Genomic DNA, 23,740 nt, shown 5'->3' on the forward strand with positions numbered 1-23,740 from the left:
CACAGGGAGCATAAGCTCGTGATATTGGACGTCTTGGTGCTTTAATGTCAAAATGCAGTGTGTGCTGTATGGACCTGTCAGGATTTGCATAGGAATTTTGTACAATCTAAGTAATTAAGTACCCTCCCTGAACTTGTTGACTTATTTCATTTCTACAGAGACATAGCCGATTTGACCAGGAACTGCCCATACCTAATAGTAGCTACTTGAATCCGTTAATGCCCAGAAACTTATGAATAGCCCATATTCAATATAGTAACTAATCTTCATTATGAGGCGATTGGAGGCGATTTTTTTTTAAAAGCTATGCTAATTGCCAACAATAGCCACTTGAAGCCATTTTCATTCATAACATAAGTATGGAAATAGCAGAAGATTGCGACTAATAAACACTAAATTGCCATTTGTTCCCAATTCGAGCCAACCAGTTCAGGAATGGATGCCTGCAGGAACTAGTAGCCAATTCAAGCCAACCACGTCGATAATAGGTACCTACAGCCAATAATAGCCAGTTGAAATCAGTCAAATCTACGAACACACCAATTGCATAAAATGTTAATAATAGTGACCGAGAGAGCCATTTTAAGCCAATCTGACCAAGAACGTATTCCAACAGCCAATAAAATCCACTTGAAATCAATACCACCCCTGAACCACAAATGCTTCAGTAGTGGAAATAATAGTGGCAAAAAGTTATTTATAGCCAAACGAAACTGATCTGGTCAAGAAGTCCCAATCTCACCCATAATAACACGAACACAATAAAGTTAAATTTTAGCTAATAATAACGACTTGAAAGTGAACTAACAGATAATTAGTAAAATGACTAGAAATAATTATTAACAGCCTGAAATAGGCATTTAACTACACAGGGTTCATATGCAAATAAGTTTACTGACTTGCATATAAACTTTCTGGAACACATCAATTGATACAAAAATGCCATCACCAAGTGTTACTTCGTTTTAATCGGTAACGATGTATTTTTTAACGATAGTGAAAGGGTGGAAAACAGTGGAGCACATGACTGATATCAATTTAATTTTCGGCACAGAGTTGATCACTCCTCACCAAGAGATGACACCACCTCTGTGCCTCCCGCCAACCCCACGTATTTTTGGTTCAGTTTCCTGTTTTAGTCTGAATGGTATTCGTTCCTACCTTCGAAAACGCTTCCGCATCTCGTGAACTTTATGCGTGAACGCTTAACAGAACGAGACGAAAGGTCAACAAGTGCGGGCTGAAGGCCTGGCATCCTATTTGTGACTATAATAAAAATTAGGGAATGCTATTGGCGACTCCAGCCCCCATCCACAAGATAGCTCGCCTCGTGCTCTGCTCGCGCAGACCTTCAACGGGGTTGTCGCGGTGCATTCTGGGAACTACAGTACCCACAATGCTTGGCGGCAGCGCGGTGGCGTGATGAAATTGGCTGTGAGATCGGTCTGTTGGTATGGCGGTACGTGCGTCATGAGACTACGGGCCTGTCTTTGTACAGTTAACCCATTGCCCTCAATCTTTTTTTCTTTTTTTCTTTCTTTTACCAGTCTTTAAAGCGCTCCCATATCTAGGGTCTCTTTCCAACCCTGCGTCTTTTCCGACACCCTTCCCCGTCCCCGCTGCTATCAGGCCCAGAAGAGGCAACGTGAGCAGCGTGTTTTTCAAGCTGTCCTGCTAGCTTGCACAGCAGCCGGGGAGCGAAAACATGCGAACCGGGCCGCGACCATAGACGACGTCAACAACTTCATCCAGACAGACAGAAGGGTGCCACACGTGCGCTTCGTTTAGGCTGATGACATCTGAGCGTTTTGTTCCGAACGCTTCACTTTTTTTTTTTTTTTTTCGGGTCCGCGTGAAACAACGTTTTTCGGCAAGCGCTCGTAGCGTTGACTGTGCTACGGGGGCATTTTGTTTCCTGTCATTTGTTTGCATTTTGCCCGTGATGGCGAGCTGTTGGGTTCGCGTACAACAAAGAATGTTGTCAACGTAAACTAGGGTGTATAAGTATACCCTAAAGAAGAGGACATTGAACCATTTGTACAGCTTGACGTATTTTTCACAGATGTTTTACGGCGTGTGTACCGAGAGTATGTTTTATAACAACGGCTGTTCTTGGCAAAGTAGAAAGAAAATCAGTATAATAAAATTTACAACACTAATTTGTATAAATTGAATTTCATTGATTTAAATCAGATTTATACGATTTAAATCATAAAAATCTGAATAATTTGAGTTATGTCACTGTAGCTTGAAAACAGTGACCCTTTTTTACTACACGTATTTTTAAACAGGGCCGGTTGATTTATCCATCCACCCAATCACTGATAACAATGCGGAAGAAAGAATTATTGTAAATTTAAACTACACTTTAATTAACACATTTTTATTAATGTAACCTCCTCCATACTAGAACCAAAGCATCATAATGTTTATAGTTAGTTTTTTTTTTTCGCGCTCTGATTTTCTTGCACGAACACGTTGCTAGTTTTAACATGAAACATTCTTTGGCTAGGTGTTAGGCATTTTGTGAAGCCCAGACAAAAGCGTGGTCGCGAGGCTCGACACTGATTGGTTGACGGGTGGGGGAGGAGGAGCGAGGTGCTCGACGCTCATTGGTCATTGAAGGAGAGGAGCTCGAGAGTATGAATGGCTCCGGATATCGCCAGGTTTATCAGCCCGATTAGCGGTGGTACCGCTTCATTCTAGAAAACACGATCAAGTGTACACATGGTGAGCGTTAAACTATCCGGTGAAGAGCGCTGTGAAAGTAGGCGTCTGGCGTCTGGAAACTCAGAATATCGCTAAAAGTTTGTGATGTGTGGCATCACAAACGTTGAGCTAGGCAATTGTGCGGCACACGTTTCACGTATGCCACCAAAATTGTCTGCCAGTTTTCCATAGATATTTGTATATTTCTTTCACATTCCGATTTGGTTGCGACCAGATGATAACTGAAGAAAGAAGTGGAAGGTAGAAGGAAAGCTTATTGGTCCTTTTGACTTAGAAGTGAAATTCTTTTTGTTCGTGTTCAGCGTGATACAAATCTTTCTTGCGTGATGATTTTTTTTTAAAATTTTAGTATAAAACAAATACACATAGAGAACGTCAAATAATAGGCAAACGGTAAATAATAAATAAAAACTTGTTTGGGATGTTTTTTTTTTGCGGGAAAAGTTTCATTTAAGCGATCTTAGTAAAACTGGTTTGGTTTAAAGCACGATTTCAATCATGGGCAATGACACGTCAAAATTATATATATATATATAGATATACAGGGCGTCACAAAAGAAAATTTACACGGTCTTTCTTACCGCAAAAATAAACTAGGCATCGCCGAACGCTCATTCTTCGCCCAAAGGTAGAGCTAGAGGTCACAACCAGATGCCAAAGTTTCAGCCCGATCCGATAACTTAATAAAAAGTTGTTAGTGTTTTTCTGAAAATTAAATGGGAAAATGGCGGCCGACGGAGTTTTCAAACACATGGGGCTCTATGGCACCAGAAACCGAAAACGTGCAAAAATGGGCTCCATTTTCCCATTGAAATTTTCAGAAAATCACTTATAACTTTTGATTAACTTATCAGATCGGGCTGAAACTTTGGCATCTGGTTGTGACCTCTAGCTCTACCTTTGGGCGGAGAATGAGCGTTTGGCGATGTCTAGTTTATTTTTGCGGTAAAAAAGACCGTGTAAATTTTCTTTTGTGACACCCTGTATATATATAATCATCTGAAACGATAGAAAACGATGCTTGGACATTACCCTAAAAATTTGAAACTTGGGAATTCAGTATTTGTGGAGTAGAAATACAATTTACGAATGCCGAATTTGAAGTTCCCGTGCGATCCAGGCCAGTGCAGTGACGTCAAATATTGAGCCGTCCTGCGAGTCGAGTTTCTCTGACACCTCCGAAGTGTCGTGGCCGCCGGCGTCCCGCGAACAACCGGCTGCGAGCAGACGACGATTGACTTTCGCGTTCGAAGTTCTCTTAGGGCCTTTTCAGCGATCTCAAATTCTGTGAAATGGTGTGAGGTCGAAGAGAACGCGCAGTGGACTTTTGTGAGGGACGTGCGGGGCCACGTCGCGCCGGTTCTGCGTGAAAGGTGCCTCGCTGGAGTCACGACCGAAACTAAGATACAGACACATAACCCGGTTGTTTTATGATGTAAAAATTAAATAGCGCAAAGGTTAGACAAAGGACAAAGGACAGAACATGTAGACAGGACAAGCGCTAAGACAGAAATTGTACTAAGATATTGAGGTGGGCTAGTTGGATATGCATGATGTAAAAATTAAATAGCGCAAAGGTTAGACAAAGGACAAAGGACAGAACAAATTAAATAGCGCTTGTCCTGTCTACATGTTCTGTCCTTTGTCCTTTGTCTAACCTTTGCGCTATTTAATTTTTACATCATGCATATCCAACTAGCCCACCTCAATATCTTAGTACCAGTTGTTTTCACCGTTTGAGGATTTCCTTTGCGAAGTCTGAGAGGTTGTCGGGCACCTAAAAATTACCCACTTGGTCCGATTCCCCGACTCACGGATCATCCAGTGCCACATGCGTCGTGTGCCGCCATGTTTTCCGAGGGAGGATAAAAATCCGGGAGGCGACATCACACCGGACTCCGATTTTCGGTATTTCAAGAAGAAGGGCCGTAATGCGTTCGCAATTGTGTTAAAAAGCATCTTTTACAAATGCCGTAATTAAACGCTATAGAAATGTAGCCTACACAGCTTCTAAATTTAAATATATTTGACGTCACAAATCAAAAGAAGCGAGGAGGTGAGGAGCGAGACAGAAAAACGCCAAAAATAAGAAAAAGCGCGCACGCACGCGTGGGGAATTTTTTTTTTTGTATTTTGTTTTGGGGGGGGGGGGGGGGGGGGGGGACGTTGCGGTTTTTATCTTGCCTGCCTATGACTACAATTTGGAACGTTTCAGACAACAAAAGAAAAAAAAAGAACGACCTTTGGGGTGTCAGTGCCCCTTTAAGTCCATTCTATTTTTATTTTCCACCCAGTTTGATAGAGAGTTTAAATGAATCGTTCAGAAACCCCCGATAACGATACCCGACACTCTGCCGACGTCTTTGCACATGCATGGTATTCTCATGGGATATCGTTATCGGAGGCATCGGAACGATCCACTAAAAGTTCCTATTGGCGAGGATTCGCAGCAGATACCGTGTGTGTTTCGAGAACGTGCTTGTGGGCCGATAAATTTTAGAGGGAAAATATATCCGCTAAATTTAGCGGCTCATCACAGTGTCGTTACATTGGGACGTCCCAGCAAAACTTGGCGTCATGCCACGTGCCGTCATATATTTTCCAGCGGAGAGACTTAATTCTCTGCTAAATTTAGATGAAAAAAATCTGTCTCAAAAATTAGCGCGGACATATGTCCCCTAAATTTAGCGGGAATTTAGGGTCACGCGACGTCGAGGTACCACGTGACTTCAAAGTGTAATGTCATGCCCTGGCGTCACGTGGCGTCACAATTTCACACGTCCGCTAAATTTGAACACGGCTGTATAACTGTGTGCAGAAGTGTGTCGGACCTCGGCGCTCGGCGCAATTCATTTCCAGGACACAGATAGAAACCGGGAATATTTCTTGTTCCGTGTCTCACTGTTCATGATTTTAACTCGATTCAGGGCAGAATAAACACTTCATTTGATTAGCGCACTTGAAAGCTGAAGTTGCTTCGAACACCACGACGCTCAGATTCAACCATTCGAGTTCAAGGGTTCCAGCCCTGTGAGCATTTATTGGATACCAGGGCTGCGTCAGTGTTCGGCGAGTACTCGGCATCCAATCACACGCTTCGTGCTCAGAAATGGCAACTGCCAATGTTGCCTGATGAGGTTTTGAGAATGGCCTATTCACTCGCGTGGATAAGGATTGGAGCCTGGCAATAAATGAATTAACAATCTATAAAAAGTGAAACGATGCTCTTAGCTATAGTTAGTGCCAGCTTTAATTAGAATTAATCAGGATTAGAGTGAACGCAAAACCCCGGCGATTTTGTTCTAGCTACCCCAACTAACTATATATTAGGAATCACGGGCCTTTAACCTTTCCGGTATGTTATTTAGTATCGCGCAATCCTGAAGAGTTATTGTGAAATCGGCAAATGAAAATGATGCCAAAACGAACATTCAAGTATAGCCGCGATTTTCAGTGCCGTGACGTCAGGGGGGAAGGCAGGCTTGCAGGTCGAGCAGGCAGTCTAAAAATGGACTATGCCGATTCTTTTTTTCGTGCTGCTGCGAGGGTGTTGGAGCGAGCTTTCAAAGCATTCGTGATTGCAATCATTTTGAAGCAAAGTCTACAGTCGAAAGTGTGAGATCTTTTCTTCCACTTACGTCACTGTTTCATTGTTACCACTAGAAACTTCGCGAAAGATTTTACTTCTGCGCAATATTTGGGTTACTATTTCAGTGATGTTTATTGGTGTTTTTTTTGGCAATTTTTAGGCAAAATCGAGGGATCAGGCTCCTTGATTTCTTATTCATTTTACGGCGAATCCCATAAAACTTCCTAATTTTTACATTTTCTTCGTAAGAAAAGGTTTTGTCGGGAATTCTTCATTCCTTATCGCCATCGGCACTCGCTCTAAGAAATCTGGAGCTTTTACTCTCCCGCAAAACACTTGTGGAGAGCAAATCTCTGGAATCTAAAAAGGAAGCTCGGAGAATGACGAGGCTGATTTCTTCGAGCGTTTTCTTAAAAACAATATTTGTAAAACAAAATAGGAAAAAAAAAGAAATTTAAAAGTCTGCAGAAGAGATATAATGAAAACGGAAATAGATAGAGGTACAACACGCAGGTTCTTTAATTTTTCACGCAAACATCAGGCTGGCTTTATATATCATACTCCGTCAAACAGCAGGTAGATGCACGCACAGCAACGGCTGGCATTTCCGGGGCTCTGATTCCAGGAAATGCCACAACTCTGCCTATAGTGTCGCGTTTTCTTGTGGCCGCTGTTACGATTCGTTCGTCGTTCGACGGCTGAAACACTAAACTTTTTCATCACAGACGCTAGTGTCACTAAAAAGAAGTTACAAAGTAACAACACTCGGGCCAGCTTGGCGCTAAAACTAAAAATCATCGTCGCCCATCATTCGAAGCCTGACCTCAAATCGTAGGAAATGGCTTTTGGTCCTCCATGAATGTTAAAACAGCCCCGAGCTTCCTGACAGTCAGTCTTGTAGACGTTACTCGAAAAAAAAAAGAATCCATTACAGTTACAATCAGTCTTGCTTAAAACGTTTTCAATAACATTACTCGAGTACTTGAGAAGAAAAGTAATCGGCTGTTACTTGAAAAAAAGTAACCGTCACTTTTCTGCTTACTTTAGATTTTCTGAGAGAAAAAAAGTGCTGCCCTTTTGAAAACGGGTCTTTCTTACTGTCCATGATTTGATCAGGATCACCGAATTATAAACTACTTATCCTCTTAATCCACCAGTTTTGGTAGCCTATCCTCCTGTCCGAGACTTCGTTAGATGATTCCTTGGTGGGAAACTTGTAGAAACAGAGGGTGCCATTAAGAAAGGGAGGGAAAAATGGCACCGTTTAGAAGTAATTTTAGTACTTCAGAATGTTGTTCAGATTACTCTTGCGATTGCTTACTAGTAAATGAATTCAAATCTTCACAATTAACTTCAAAAAGTATTCGATTACAAGTAACTTGATTGCTTTTCATGAGTATTGTACAAGCCTGCCGACGCCGTGCGTCACGACAATAGCAGACTGCGCCCGCACTAAGTTCCAAAATGGCGGCGCCTACAAGAAAATCGGGAAAAGGAGTGCTGATACACTAAGTGTAGATTACTTTTATTGTTTCCGACAAACACGACATCAATCTTTTTTTTGTGTGTAGCAAAAATTTGTCGTATTTATCCCTGGAATAAAAGACAAATTGCGTTGTTTGTCGAAGAACTTTTGTGGTTAGAACTTTAGCTCTAGATGGCAACTTTTAAGGGTGATGCATCGGTGGTTTCGCGTAGCTTAGGCCGACGCTATGAAGACGCCAATTATGAAATCCTTAAAGCGAAATAGGGCCCTCAAAGTGCAGAAGACAATGTTAAATGTTATGGGAGGTGTATGCTTTCTCAGGGGCTGTGATGTCTTCGAAGTGAACCGAGATGTCAGAGTTCATGCAATACAATTGCAATAACTTCCTTACAGTTTTCCCGCGCTTTTTGGATCAACCTATTGTTGTTTTGTTTGCTCATCGTAATATAAAATTTTACAGAAAGCTTTTTTTTATGTCTTAATAACATTTCGTGCAGGTTTTTTTCTGTGAAGCCTTTAGAGCAACTCAAACAAAACAAACATACATTGTAATTATTAAAAAAAACAATGTTATTAAATTAAACGGTAGTTAGTTCAAAAGGCGCTCGTTTCCCTATTTTTCATTTCGCTCTTCTCAAAAAAAGCTTTATTAACTTCTCCAGAGAATCTCCTGGTAGAGTAGGTATTGTGTCGCTGCGCCATCAACCTTTTGACTGTGGTACTCTAGTTTGCGTACACTAAAGTCACCTTTGATGCTAAAATCCTTCAATTACCTATATTTCTTGTTTAATTTTTCTTTATAGTTGCTCGAGAAGTTCTCTCGGGCACTAACACTAGCTCTTTCATTCGAAAGCAGGTTCATATTTGAGTACTTCAAAAGCACGTTTTAACCATCCGAGTTCAGTCCCGCGCTCTTTACACGACCGAACACAACTTTTTATGTTGTAATAAAGAAACCAAGGTGTTTTGGAAACTTACTGTAATCAGACCTGTACGCAACGCGTTACAAGTAATGAATTACTTGTAACCAATTACATTTTACAGTAACTTCGTAACGCTTCAATTACTTCCTTTAAGGAGTAATGATGCTTGTAATTGAATTACATCTTTGTTGTAATCGATTTAAAAATTACCAATTACAATTTTTCTCATATATTTTTTTCATAAAAAAAAAGGGGGGGGGGGTTGGATGTGTTGGAGTCACTGAGCCCTGGGCAACGGTCAATTTTTTTTCCTTTTCGTAGCTGCTAAGCACGGGACCTCGGTGATTAGTAGGCCACTTCACTATGCTTCGCTTCCTGGGTACATTTTTTGAGGGGTACACCGGAGACTACGTTCGGGTATGAAAAATAACCTTATCCAGTCTCGTGAGTAATATAATTAAACAGCCCTATTTTTATTTATTTTTTCACGAGAGGGATTGGGTGTGCTGGCGTCACTCACTCAGCTCTAAGCAAAAACGGTCAATGCTTTTGTTTTTCTCCGAACAATTGAGCGAGAGATTCTAAGGATAAAGAAAAAGTTGAATGAAAAGTAACGTGTGAAGTAATCGATTACTTTAGAGTAACGTTTTTATTAGTTTTTGAGACTGTAAATGTAATTGGTTACCTTTTACAGTGAAGTACTTGTAATCGTTCACTTTTTTTCAGTAACGTGTACATGTCTGACTGTAATACAAAACGTCCATTCCAGCGATAATATATTGGTACGTTATACATAAAAAAATACAAAGCAAACTTAAGTACGGCATTCCTACGATATCGATATCATTGCTGTTGATTTTGGTTTTTGAATGCACGTTTGTCGACAACATGATGGCGCTACAGTTTATTGACGATAGAAGAAACACTTAAAATAAAGTGCATCGACCTCAAAGAAACCGCCGCACGGGCGACAAATAAACACTCAACGTTAACTCCGCGAGTTTTCGCGGCCTACACTCTTGCTTATCAGTCGCCCAATTCGGTAATTACATAAAAACACTATTCAGACGCACTCTTTACTGCTGATCAGGAGACAGGGTCGCCTTGATTTGTTGCTGTACAGGCGCCTTAGGCGGCAGTGTGACTGAATTTTATCTACCTGGCAAAATGACTGACGTCCATCCGAGACGTAAACCACTTTAGATGGCTGTACCAATATCGCCCTAACTTTGAATCCAACCATTTCTGCACAACGCTAATAGAAAATGGAGGAAAGTAATCAAATCAAGTCTTTCTCTAAAGTAAAAAAAATGCTTTAGTTTGCAGGGTTGTTTTCTTTTACTATAGTTCTTAATACGAACCACGGCAACTCAAAAGCGAATTTCTCAAATGTCAACACCGCATACTCACTGCCATTGACGTCGCACGGAGGCAGAGCAGTCGTGGTAGTCTCTGCAATCACCGTCACCGCCACACCCCACAGCGATGCCAAGAACCATACTCGATGCATGAACGGTTAAAATGTGGGCACACAAGAATCCACTGGCAGCTTGTAGAAGCCCGCAGCAGACCTCGTGGAAGAACACTGAACAGGGTCACGCGGAATATCTCATAGCATCCAGTTTCATGGTTAACTCCTTGGTCGCTGACTCAGCGTCTTTCTCGAGCCTTCCAGAGACGTGTCCTCTTGTATGGTCTTGAGGACATCTACGCCGCTCTGGACACACGCAGGTGCAGGACGCCGCTCGAGTCCTTGCAGGTCCGATGCGATAACTGCTGCTTCTGCTGCCTCTGCGGCTAAAGAGGAGCTGCTTGCTTGCCAGTACGCTTCTGATAACAGGATGGCTGATGGAGGAGAGGAAAGAAACACATACACAAAAAAAGGAAACCGCCGAACTTTGCGCCGGCGCTATCTGATCGCTTCGAAGCGTGTCCGTGTGTCGCGGTGAGGCTGTCCTTTGCTCGCAGCCAACGCGGTGACGTAGGAATGTTGTCTCTTGCGTGATATATGGGTTCGCAATCTCTCGCTAGCGCCTGGATGGAGTACGTCGTAGATTTGGCTTTCAATGGCTGGACGCTGACTGGCGCGGCTCTGTCGGCACCGCGAGAATACCTTAGAGCCGTGGTAACACTGCTGATGCATCATACAAAAAGATAGTCTGCAGACAAAGTCTTAGCGAGTCGTGTTTATTCTTTGTACGATGTTCCTGTCACATTGGCAATAAAAACGTATCTACACATGTGTTCAAAACATATGTACGCAGGACCAAACATACTTCGAGCATGCTTGAGGTCTGACCATGTTCTGTTAACATGTCTGCCGCGAACACCCTGTCTTTTGCATCATGTATGAGTAGCGTGACTCCGGCATTACGTACACTGTCATGGCTAGCCCAGTGTTATAAGAACCAAAGGAAAAACATGGTCAAAGTTGACCCCTCACTTGAGACTCGCTTGTGGTTTCTCCCATGTAGTAGGAGGGACACCTCTGGGTTTAGCGCCTCAGGGCCTCGGAGCGATGACGGTCTGTATCGTACGTCGCGACCGAACTTGTCGGTTGTCAGCGCCTTAGCACCATGACGCAAACAGGCCAGGATTCAAGGGGATGCCTTGGCCGTCCGTAGCGGCTCGTTGGTCAACTCCGAATTTAGCCTCGTTCTTCCGTGACCACCGTGACAATTTGACAAGCCTGCCAGGATCTCTAACTCATTGGCTTCACCCCCTTTGTCTCGGAGAGAGAGTGCGCGGCCATGACTAGTTCTGTGGTTGCGGAAGTTGATAGGTTGCTGACGATCGAAAAAGAGCTCGGATATGAGGGGGATGAACTAAAGCACAGGGTCGAGCGGGAGAAAAACATTCAAAAGGAAGAAACAGCGCAGGCGCAGGCGCGCGAGAGAAGCATGAAGCACGAGAACGCGAGTGTCGGGCGGAATATGCCAGACTTGAGAAAGAACGCGAAGCCCTGGAGCTAAGAATTGCAGAACCGAAAAGAGGACATTGTGAAGTAAGACGCGAAGGAGATGGAAGCGGTTCGGCTATTCAAAGGCATCAAGCTAGTTCGCACAAACCTATTTCATAGTATAATAAAGCGATTGACGATCTTGACGAGTAGCTGCAGGTGTTCGAGCGTACAGCCACAGGCCTGAGATGCCACAAGACAGGTGGGAAACCACTTTAAAGTAATGCCTACCAGGAGAAGCCCTCCCCGTGATCGGCCGCATGACCCCTGTGTATGCGATGGACTATTCCAAGGTGAAACTGGAGTTGATCCAAAGATTTCGATATTCTCAAGAAAATTATCGCGTGAGATTCTGTGAGGCTTATCCCGGTGATAGCGAGACAAGAAGACAGTTTTCCGCCAGGCTGACTAGCTGGATATTTCAATAGGTGGTTGGAAGTGTTGGAAATCGAGAAAACCCTTGAGGCGCTACGAGACAGGGTGCTGATAAAGCAGTTCATGACCACCTACCTGTTCGAGCGAGCTAACGGTATTTCTGAAAGAAAGAAATTGCTTGACCTTGTATGATTTGGCTGGTCAAACCGACCTCATCCTTGAGGACCAGATTCTAACCGTATAGGAATGCGAAAGCATTCCTACAAGCAGCGCGCCACGTCTTTCTTTTTCACACGCCGCTCTGACGCTGACATCACGCTCCCCTACTGCGCAGGCGCAGCGAACCCCGCCGACTCCACGTCTTCCGTTGCGATGTATCTGCGTTGCTGTGCCTTTCTTTGTGTTTTATTTCTGAAGCGCATCCCCGCTGACCTCGAGCGGCCTCGCCGGATTCCGTGACGAAGCATCTGATATGACGCGTTGCAGCCAATGGGACTTTAGGTGCCGTTTTGCTCAGCCAATGGAAAAATGGGAATTTAGCTGCCGTTTTTCGCTGCTACAGACATAGCCGGCCTCGTGTCATGGGACAGTTAATGCTTTCGCATTAAAAATTCTCTTGCAGAAATCACTCCAAGGACTGCATCTATCCCGTTTAAGGAGAATTCGAGAATGTCATCCCGATGCTTTGCGTGCAACAACATGGGACGTACGGCTGAGCGCAGCCAGATTAGTAACCAATACCCCAGGCCTCTGTCATGTTGGCACTATGGGAGGCTGGGACAGAAAGCCGAGAATTGTATCATGAGATCGAGTGATAAACCCCAAGTTTTCTGTATGCCGATAGCTGGTGTTGAAGGGCTGGGGGAATCACATGAAATCTGTACGTGACATTAAGGGCTGGAGGTCGGATATCAGTGGCAAATACGGCTGTGGAAAGGCCACCAGAATTTTTGATTGACAGCATGCCTGTGGGGCAAGGCCGCATAGGTGAAAATAAGATTGCAGTACTACGGGACACTGGTAGCAATATCGTAGTTATGAGAAAGAGCTTGGTTGCAGCCGGAAGCTACACTGACAACTCGAGTCCTGTATTCTTGCTAAATCGAACAGTAAGATATCTACCCGAGGCGGAGATCTTTGTTAACACGCCATATTTTTACGGAAAACGTCATTGCAAAGGGCAATGGTAATTCGCTATACGATCTAGTGCTTGGTGACATCATACAGTTGAGAGAAGCATACGAATTGTACCCAGCCTAGAAAAGGGACCAACCGATGAGCACCGATGTGCCACCGCCGAGAACGCGATATAATATCGGAACAAGGAAGGAAGGAAAGACAATAGAAAAAAAATGGTCGTCAGTGAAGCGCCAGAACACGTCACAAGCAATCGAAACTCAATTTCGATTCTACCACTCGAAAGACCTCTCGGGCGCAGAGAAGGGAGAATGGGGATAAAAACAAGGAACAATCAACGCCGATGGTGCCGCAAGTTCCAATAGTCAAAACAACAATTGAGGAGCTTTCAGATGCGCAGCGGCATGACGTACCCCTGAATGACTGCTTGGACAACGTTGGGAAGGTGATCAGGAAGTATGAATGCCCTACCAGATACAAGATGGTGATGAAAGACAATTTACTTCATCGAAGCTGCGTGTTTACTCCCTGAAGAAGTAGAAAGCAGTAGGTTCTGCCAACTAAATATAGGTCCACCCTTTTGGTGAGCGCACATCAGGGGAACGTCTCAGGTTATCAAGGTATGAAGAGCACGCTCGCACCGGCGCCAGAAGGGTTCTTGTGGCCTGGTATGCAGAGCGATTCCAGAAAACACGTTCGCTCAGTGATGTTAGCCAACATACGGTGGCGAAGTGCAGAGAAGGCAAATATTCTTTCTGCACAACGTCTACGATAAGTCGTTGAAGTTAGTGTCGTTTGACATTATCAACCTGCGAAGGACGGGTTTTGACCTTTGGAAATTTGAGAGTGCTTGAATGCGACGAAATACGCGAACAGTCGCGTAATGCGATGGAGCTTGGCGTTACGAAACTCAGACTTTCAGGTAGAGTATATGTAAAGGAACTGGTAATGTTGGAGGGGACTTCTTGAGTCACCATGAGAGTTAATTTGTCAATGTTGTTTTGAAGCCATGATATAAGAAATCAGGTGAAACCGTTCGGAGCGACGCGGGAATATATTTCCGTGTTCTTGCTCTCTTTTGTCGTTACAGTCTCCAAGAACCGATAGTTTAGTTAATTTCTTGATGCTGTAATTTTTTTTAACCACACTGAGGTTTGGCAAGTTGATAAGCGCGATCTGTTTTCGTGATGGGGACAGTATTTGACAAGCGGACAAGAGTGAGCACAATAAAAGTGTGGGTGTGACCGACTGTCTCTTGATTTAGTGTTTTGTGTAATATTTGTTACCCGTACTTTCATTTTTTTTGCGTACTGTCAACGGACGTGTCTGTGTGCCAGATTACAGGAGTGTGTGTGCGCGTGTGCATCGCCAACTACGACAGTGCATCGATCAGGGTCGTCATCTCGAAAAATCTTTGTCGGATGAAGTTCTCTAAGCGAGGTGGGAACGTCATGCGGTGATGACAATGATAACGTCAAAAAATGAGAGAAAGGAGGAAGACGCGTAAGGAACGCGGTCCCGTGAGAACGAGGAGACGTTCGGAGCTGTCCGAAGAGCCGCGACGGACGGCCACGGTGGCTACCTGAACCCTGGCCTGTCCACGTCATAGTGCCAAGGTGCTAACTCCCGACAAGCTCGGTCGCCTCGTACGATACAGCTCGGCATCGCTTCGAGGCACCGAGAAGCTAACCCAGAGAGTTTCGTTCTTCTACATTGGAGGAACCACTAGCGACGCTCAGATGATAAGACAATTTTGACTGTTTCACTCTAAAAAAAAAAAGGGTATCACCTTACACCCTTTTATCCCAAATAATACACCCCAAAACTTCATTTCGACGTACAGCGCCCTAGAGTCGAACAGACGGCACGAAATTTTACCAGGGGCTTGATAACGGTGCAATATAACTTATTAAATTGCTAAAGCACGTATCAAAGACCAAAGAAAGAAAACATGAAGCTTTTGCAGCGCGGCCGAGAAAACTCCGATAATCTTTTTTGTAGTCAATAATACGTACATCAGCTATCTAAATAAGTCGTACCATACGGCTATCAAGCCCCTCGTATACTTTGGAGCCGCCTGTTCGATTATGAGGCGCTGTACGTCGAATTGAAATTTTGGGGTGTATTATTTGGGACAAGGGGTGTAATAATACACCTTTTTTTTCTGAGAGTGAATTCCTTCTGTGCCCGTAACTCTGAATATACATTTTTTCTTTCTCTTGTGTGTTAGTTTCATTTCACCTTTTTTCCTTCTCTGTAAATATACTTCATTTTTATTATTTTTTTATTTTTCAAACTGGTTGGTTAGACTGTTTTCTCTCTTTCCCCGACAGTCGTGACAGACGTAATAACCCAGGAGCACGGGTTCCTCGGTTATCTTTGTTCTTATGTTAATAGTTGCACATTTCTTTGCGGAATTATTTAGTTCTCTTTAACGGTAAGTGTGTATTTCGGCTAGGTCGTGTGCCTATTTAAAAATGTCTCGGCTTCATAAGAAAGTTAGCGGTTTGTTGAGTTTTGTGTCGTTCGTCCTATTTTTCCCTCTGCTCCTAGGTTACTGAATGTCGAGCTAAAATCAGCTCATCTGTGCCCTCGCTTTAGCTTTAGAACCCTTATACAGGTAAAACCTCTTTGGGATAATGAAAATCTGCCTGACTTAATCAAACTTTAATGATACACAAGATTACGGCAAAGAGAAACATCGTAAAAAGCAATGCGAAATTGCGAATGCTAGACCCCCAAATGATATTGATGTCCCTAAAGTCACTTTTGTTTATATCGGTTTGAGTGAGCCTGTTTCTGAGTACAGATGTACGAATACGCACGCTTTCGTGCACGTGTGTATGACTGCGCATGTTTTCGTACATGCGTGTACAATGTTAAAGGTTCGACAGCTCCCTGCCTGGTCAAAAAGCGACATAAACGGCAATTAAGAACTCTAGACATAAACTTAATTAGCAAAATCACGACGTTTCGGCAACACAGTAGACTTCGACAACAGCACCGTGCCGTGCTGGTCTTCGAGAGGAATTGGGAAAACATATCTTCGGGAGCCTTGGTTCACCCAAAGCGCAAAATGGAAATTAACTGCTATTGAGGCACTTTTCCCCGCAACTTTGTGTCGGGACTGCGTGACATCACCAAAGCTCCGTACATCTGTGTGTGTATATAAACGAGGCGAGTCCTTACCGGGTTTTAGGCGGAAATCGATCTGTACCCAATTCTTCAGGATGTACGGTAAGAGTTCTTAATTACAAAAAAACATGCATTGAGTTTCAAAATGACCCGCCATGTAGCATTAGGACTGTTTTGTAAAGCTGAAAATTTTTAACTCACATGAGGCACGGCAGCAACGATCTCATTACATGCGGGCGACACCGATTTGAGCGGAAACCGGCAAACGATAAAGGCTAGCCCACATGGTGCGCTTTTCTCCGCGTCTGCGTCGCGTCTGCGCCTGCGCTTTGACGTCACTTCCGGCGCCGGGACGAAACGCAGCGTTTTTAGGCGCATTCCGGCGTATCTGGAGGAGCCAGATATTTTGCGTCCACGCGTCGCGTCTCGCGCTGCGTCCAGAAGGCAACAACGAATGAACCGCCGTGTTCACTAGTTGCAAGGAGCGTTTGAATTTTCTTTACTGTTTTCGCCACTGTAGGACTGTAGTTTTCGACACGGACCTCGCGAAAAAGGCGATAATAATAATAATAATAATACTTTTTATTCGCACATATTGCGATACCCACTCGGCAGCGTGCGAGGCTAGGCAAAAAGGTTGAGACCCTTACGCAGGTGGGCCTGCTAGCCCGCCGCCAAGTAGGGAAAGGGATACGGGAAAGGAAAATAAATAAAAACACTCAAAACAGAAAGATACACACACAAAAACGGGTAGCAGCCCTGTGACATTCCAAGGCAGAGCGCACGCGCGCACCCACACACACACACCCGCGCGCGCGGAGTTTACAAAATTTGCACGCTCGCGGCCTTACATAAAAACGGCTTTTAAGCCCCGCCAACGCTAGCAGCAGGGCGAACATGGGTAGTTACGTCCTTCCCCCCGAGGATATCAGTTTATCATACCTTTTACACAAGTCCAGGGAATCCTCTCTGCTCCGCGGGAGAGGCTGACGCTGCTTCAGCGGAACAGAGAGGACCTAGCGAAGTACAAAAGCGTCCTGCACTCTGGCAGGCCAAATGTAAAGAATACAAGGACACCGAGAGACAAAGGTACAAAATTAATACTACCGGCAAAAACCGGAACAACGTAACCTATGTAGCGGCCAGCGGCCAGCTGTAAATGTTTTGGCGCGGGCGATGGTGATGCCAATGGCACCAATGGCGTATCGAAACGTGGATGAAGCGTACGCACTAAAAAGGATGAAAATGAGTTAAATTGAGCTTCATTGCAATTGCTGTAATAAAATTGAGTGCTTACTATCACTAAAACTAAATATTACGGCATGTAGCCATCACTTACCGCGCGATTTCTATTAAAAATTTGATTTTGTTTCTTAAGCGCGTCTGGCTACGTTGGGCAGACGCTTCGGAAACGCAGACGCGAAGCGTTGCCCGGTAGCGCTGCGTGTGGTTTGACTGGGCGCACGCGTCCTGCTTAGCGCGCGCGCCAAGCCGAGACGCGCGTCTAGACGCACTGAAAAACGCGCCATGTGGGCTAGGCTTAAAACGAAGCGGTTCTGCGTTCAGGAGTTGGAAGATGTAATTGCTGAAATTCAGCATTCAAAACATCCAGTTGCGATATTACTGACCTGAATGAAGAATGAGAGTGCAGGCAAATTGCAAACGCCACTAAATCCCAATACCAAGAAAACGTTGTACACTCACAGTAAGAGGAACTTACACGTATAAACAACGTGTGTCAGTGATTGTTTTTGTATCTTTTCTCCCCATTGGTATTGGCCTTTAGTTATGGTTGCGCGTGACTGAACTTGTTATTGGTGTACGAACCCTGGGGCCATAAAAGTAAAGTGTCCTTCTTGTCCCCACTCTCCAGGGTTAAAATGTCTAAGCAAAGATTACCTTTTAGCGCTTGAAGCCACTTTTATTGAGGCAACAGCGATTAACTGAGGACTCTGTTGTGGTATACTCTGCTCCGTGGTCGAACTTGGAAATAAAACAAAATTTCGGTGGTCTATGAAATAATTTATACAAATCAACTAAGACTTTATTTTTTCGCTTATAAATGATATTGGAAAACCCCTAACTTTCGCAAATTTCGTGACTAGGAAAATTCGTAAACTTTAGGGGACACGAACATTTCTATAGAAAAGAGAGACGACTTCCAGCCTTTAAACTTCGCGAAACTTAATAGTCGCGAATATGACTCCGCCGCCCAATTTTCGAAAAATCAGGCCCGCGCAAATAAAGGATATTACAGTATACCTTAACAGTCAAGCTGTATCTTTTTGGCATTGCGTCTTTCCGTACATCATGTAATGTGGATAATATCAAATAAGAATTGATTTTGTTTGACGTGGAAGTATAATCTTTGAGAGAGAGAAATACGTTCTGCGGAGCTTTCCGACGCAGGGAAATTCAAACCTGTGGTATTTTACAACATATCCGTTTTCCCGCATCTAGATCAAACTTGCGAAACACGGACGGAGCAGGCGAAGGCGCACAATGCCTCGCCCTTCAGGAGGATTTGTCTTTTTTTCTGCCAATCCGAAAATAATGAAAAAAAAACTCTTTCTCCCCCCCCCCCCCTCCCCAGTACCCTCTTTTCTAGGTCAAGCGTCCAAAGACAAGCTGAGCAAAAAACAGAGATATTTTCTTTATTTTTTTTTTAAAGGGGGAATTCTTTCGCGACTATTGCAGACCGAACGAGTAAGGAGGCACCACCCGCATAGCCATTTCGAATAGAAAATGATTCGAAATGGTTCGAAATGGTTCTAATTCAGCTGCGATATCCTCTTAAAGTGACTCGCATCGAAGGCTATACGGTGATAAACTGAGGGAGAGGAGGAAATAAGAGCGCGGGGACGTCGGAGCGCCGAGCTCCGATTAAAAGTATGGTAGAGGGTAGACGCAGAGGCTAGCGGCCCAGGTCTCTACCCACTGTTCTCGAACGCATTCGAACGCCGAACGCCAACATCCGGGGTTCGAACGCGAGACCTTATGCGAGGAGCAGACGGCTTTCTTGTTCTCTCTGACCGGAGGGAGACAGTGGATGGAAACAAAGACAGCTAGCCTTTGCTTCAACCCACCAATGTACAAGTGCAATGTAGAAAAAAAAAACAAAAAAAAAAAAACCCCTGTAATTTCACTTTTTTGTTTGTAAAACACGGGGACAGCCACTTGCGATGAACTATCTAGGAAGCCCAGTGATTGACGAAGATCGATCAGGATATGGTTAGGCAGAACAATGCGATGTTCTCAGTGACATTGCGCATGACGTTTTCCAAGTGACGGACATGGAATTTTCCGAGCTTAATAGTACACTTTAAACAAATCTTTGCATAAAATACCTTTTAGGGTTCTTCAGCTTCCCTATATTTTTCGCCCTAAAAAGTGATTTTAAACATCTCCTAAGATGTTTCCTTGTGGAATACTTATAGGAGATACTTTTAAACTAATTTTTTGGATGCGAAAAAGTTCTTCATCGCCCAGTGGCCTTTCTATACTCCGTGTCACTAGTTGCGTGGAGTGCAGGCGGAGGCAAAGCCAGGCGAGGGGAGAAAGGGCAAGCACTACGAAGGCTGGGGACGAGGAGAGAAACATCCTCTCCTCTCCAACGTTCCCAGTGCTCTTCTTTTGTCCATTGCCCTCCCCCCCTCCCGCCTTCCTAGTGTTCACCCTTTCTCTCTTCGCCTGGCATTGCATTCGCCCGCGCTGCGCACAACTAGTGACACGGAGTACAGTTCACTAGGGGATGATATTGGTTGATGCGAAACCGCTCTCCACGAGCTGGAAAGTTCTTAGGGCGTTAGAGAAACTTTCAAGAACAGATTTTTTCATGGTGTATTTTAAACTTTGTAACTTGGCGGGATACCCTATATTAATCATGATGTTTAAACCCTGAGATTTGGAAGCAAACTTGAAGATAAATTAGAAGGGACAGAAGAAAGGTGACAGACCAGAGTCCGTCACATCTGTCGTAATTGACTTCCGTATTCTGCAGTAAAACGAATTCACATACTTTTTTTTTTTAGATTTTACTCGCGCGGTACTGTTAAGCCGGAGTCCCACTTCTCATAGGTCATACAAAGCACACGATCTGCAGACAGGATGAGAGAATTGTCATGCGGATATGCCTCCAGTCTGTTCAAAGCGTGTTTGCTTCATGAAAATGTATGGTTTGAAGGTCTGCAGACGGCTTTTTATCAGGAAGAAACATGGCGCAGACACTATCTGCAGGCTGTTCTTTTTTTATCATGTATCAGCAGGGTGACCGCCGCTTTAAGGAACGCAGCCTCAAGTCATTGGTACTTGTGCCTCTGCCTATTATAATCCTGTACAGAGCTACTTAGACGAACTATTGATATTATTTTCCGAAGGAGAAACTACCGAACACCAGATGCATTTCGGTGTAGGATGCTTTCAAGCACCTTTCTTTGGCGATTAGAAGTTTGCAATTGAAGGACAGAATTGCACTCTTTTTGGCAGTTCCTCCAACCTGAGTCTGAGGTTCCTCAAAACATTCACGTTTGTTGGACCTATGGTCTCAGCACAAGGAAAGAACTTTTGCCATATGATTCAGGCTCATTTCAAGCTCATCGAGAGGGGCGTTGTGTCATCATGCCTGCAAGCTGCCCTAAAAAAAACATGCTACCATATACGCTTCAAGAGAGCTTTGGGTAGCAATTAAAATGACTTTGCACTACGGGTTACCCAGTATCAGTTTTGCAGTCTGTGGTCGAAAAGCTAATTCAAAAGATTAAGATAGGACTCCAACAATGTAGGGAGCGACCAAACAAGATACCAAACAAAAGACCACCAAAAGACCTTATCGAGATAGGTTTTCCCATCATATGAAAAAAGATAGCGGCGTAGTATGAGATACCGGTCGTCTTCTCGGCTCCTTGCAAAATGTCTCAACTATGCTCTACGACTGCTGATAGGGGGAGAAATTAACCAAATGTACAGTCAACCACAAAGCAATGTACGTTTAGTGCGAGGTGGCGGTGGTGTATTGAACTTCGTTGAGTTGTGGTCGAGCGTATATCGGACAGATGGGGCGTTGTGTCAACGACCGCGAGCACGCGTTGTCGCTGAGGTGAACTCCGGGAGGGCACCTACCTTTACACTCTCTAACTTGCATGTGTAAGCCAAATGTTTGAGTGTATCAAGATTTTGAAGAATGGGGTTGATAAATCTACAAAAAAAGAACTGCTGAAAGCTTTAGAGATAGAAAAGAAAGCCGCAACATGCGCTGTGCTGCACTACGAAACGCAGCGAAACGCGGTCGACGCAGCTGCGTGAACGAGCATTTAAGGCCCGTTCACACACTTGCGCGTGGCTACGTCGCAAGAGGCTTAAAAGCCGGTCTTGTCTCAGTCGGTCGTAGTGAGACCCAAGTACGTAAACGAGCTCTTATCCTTACCTAACCTCTCCCTTCGTAGCAAACATATCTCGCCGATGTCTGTTTCACAAGAGGTATCGCTCTGACTCAACACTTCGCCAAGCACTGTTTTCAGAACCATCTTCCCGTATCATCACGCGCCGTTCATCAACTGAACGTTAAAATTCCTCATTGCAGCATGTCTACTTTGAGTGCCCCCTTCCCACTCTAACCATGAATTGATTGGAATCGCCTTCCCGCAGTCATAGTTTCAAATACGAACACTGCCCATTTTTGGAGTTGTTAGTATTAATTTGTGAACTAATGCTTCGTTCTAATTTTGTATTTTTGCCTTCCTATTGTTTTTTTCTTCTACTTTTGTGTTTATATTACAGCGCCATCTCCACTCTGTAATGCCTTCGGGCCTCCGAGAGAAAAATAAATGAAATTAAATTAAATACGAACAGACATAGCAGAAAACTTACTTCTCCTTGGTCCGTATACCGTTGAAAGGCGGTAGATCGCAATATGTCTTTATGTCTCCCTTCGTTGCGCTTCTATCCTACATGACATACTATTCAACACTTCCCACAAAACGACCACCTGATTTTCCCTCCGTTATTGTTTCGCAACTGCCACCGGGACATGATATATTTCTTTTTTGCTCCGTTGGTGTTTACTTTCCTGTAGAGTCCCGAGTGACGTCGGCGCTCGGGTCTGCCCAGATGGGATTACAACAACAGCTCTCTCGTTGCTTAGGGAGGCAGCGTAGCGGAGTACCACATGTTACATTTTTTTTTATTTTTTGGCCAAGGGAGGCGACGTCAAAAGGTCTCTTTTAACATCGACAAGACTTTGAAACGAAGCTTAATACCAGTGTAGCTAGAACGAATTCCAGCTGCGTCGATAGCTCAGCGGTTGGAGCGCTTTGTTCGAGATAGAAAGGGAAGTTTAGTACCGCGTATACGAGCGAACGCAAGAACTGCGCATTTGCGTTAGCGATGAATGTTCCACGCTGAGCATACTCGACGTCGTCATGCACCAATCAAAGACCGCGGGTTTTGGCTTTGCACATGCGCACTGTGAAACACGCAACACTAACGCAAAAACGTATATTCAGTGCCCGTGTTTGCTCGTGTACGCCATGCTCAAAATCACTATACTGAAAGTTTACAAAGCTCAGGGCGTGGAAAGCCCCGAGCGTCTCATTATTATCGCTGCGCAATGGCTTCGTGTTTTGGAACGAGAATAAGACGCTCGGGAATTGCCGTATGCTCCGCGTTTCCTGAGTTGTGAGCGACCGAAGTACTCACACGAGAATGTACGGCGTGATACGCTGTTGTGCCGTGCGATCTTCCATAAAATAAAAATATGCGAACTCAAACCCCCCCGCGACGAGCACAGCCGTGCAAGGAGCGAATTGCGTGACAAGGTGAAACTACTTGTGATCTGTTCGCGTTCACTCCTTACTAAAGCTGCGGGAGCGTGAACACTTGAACGACTGATTTCTTATCAAGTTGTCTGTTTGGTTTTTGTCAGCGTGTGCCGGTGATTATCTATGCACGATTAGGCAAGACAGGAATCGACGACTACGTACAACAGGTGATAGCGTTCCGAGGGTACATCAAAAATTGGATAAGATTAAGAAATCATTTAGATTTCGCTTGCTCTCAACTATTCTATGTTTCACCTCACGATGCGCAGCAGAGGATGCTACGAACCATCGGGGCTAATTCAATGCATAATGTACTTAAAAACAGTTCCGTTTTGTAAATGGCCACCATCGTCACATAAAAAAAAAAAAAATAAAAAAAAAATCCACCGCAATCACTACATTTGTAAAAGCGAAGAGCTATCATCATATTCCTGTATAGAGTTGATATGATGATCTCCTAAAATATTATACAGCACCACCGTAAGAAGGATGGTACTTTGTACCCTCACACAGTTTTTATTTCTATCATAATCGCATAATCATAATCATAATCATAATTCCTGATACACAAGTTTCAAACAAAACTCCAAG

General features: G+C 44.1%; 1 protein-coding gene across 2 annotated transcripts in view; it reads right to left on the bottom strand.

Moving 5' to 3' along the window:
* Positions 1-10,623, bottom strand: part of LOC8039343 — a 46,114-nt gene extending 35,491 nt beyond the window's left edge. The window contains exon 1 of one of the 2 annotated variants that reach the window (XM_029988603.4): positions 10,139-10,623. In XM_029988603.4, the coding sequence (XP_029844463.3) occupies positions 10,139-10,238 (100 nt within the window). In that variant the 5' untranslated portion in view covers positions 10,239-10,623. The remainder of the gene's footprint in view (positions 1-10,138) is intronic. The other variant, XM_042289505.1, reaches the window with a different exon arrangement.
* Between the last annotated feature and the right edge of the window lie 13,117 nt (positions 10,624-23,740).

Source organism: Ixodes scapularis, unplaced genomic scaffold (genome assembly GCF_016920785.2).
Source record: "Ixodes scapularis isolate PalLabHiFi unplaced genomic scaffold, ASM1692078v2 PGA_scaffold12__126_contigs__length_90152505, whole genome shotgun sequence".
Classification (NCBI taxonomy): domain Eukaryota; kingdom Metazoa; phylum Arthropoda; class Arachnida; order Ixodida; family Ixodidae; genus Ixodes; species Ixodes scapularis.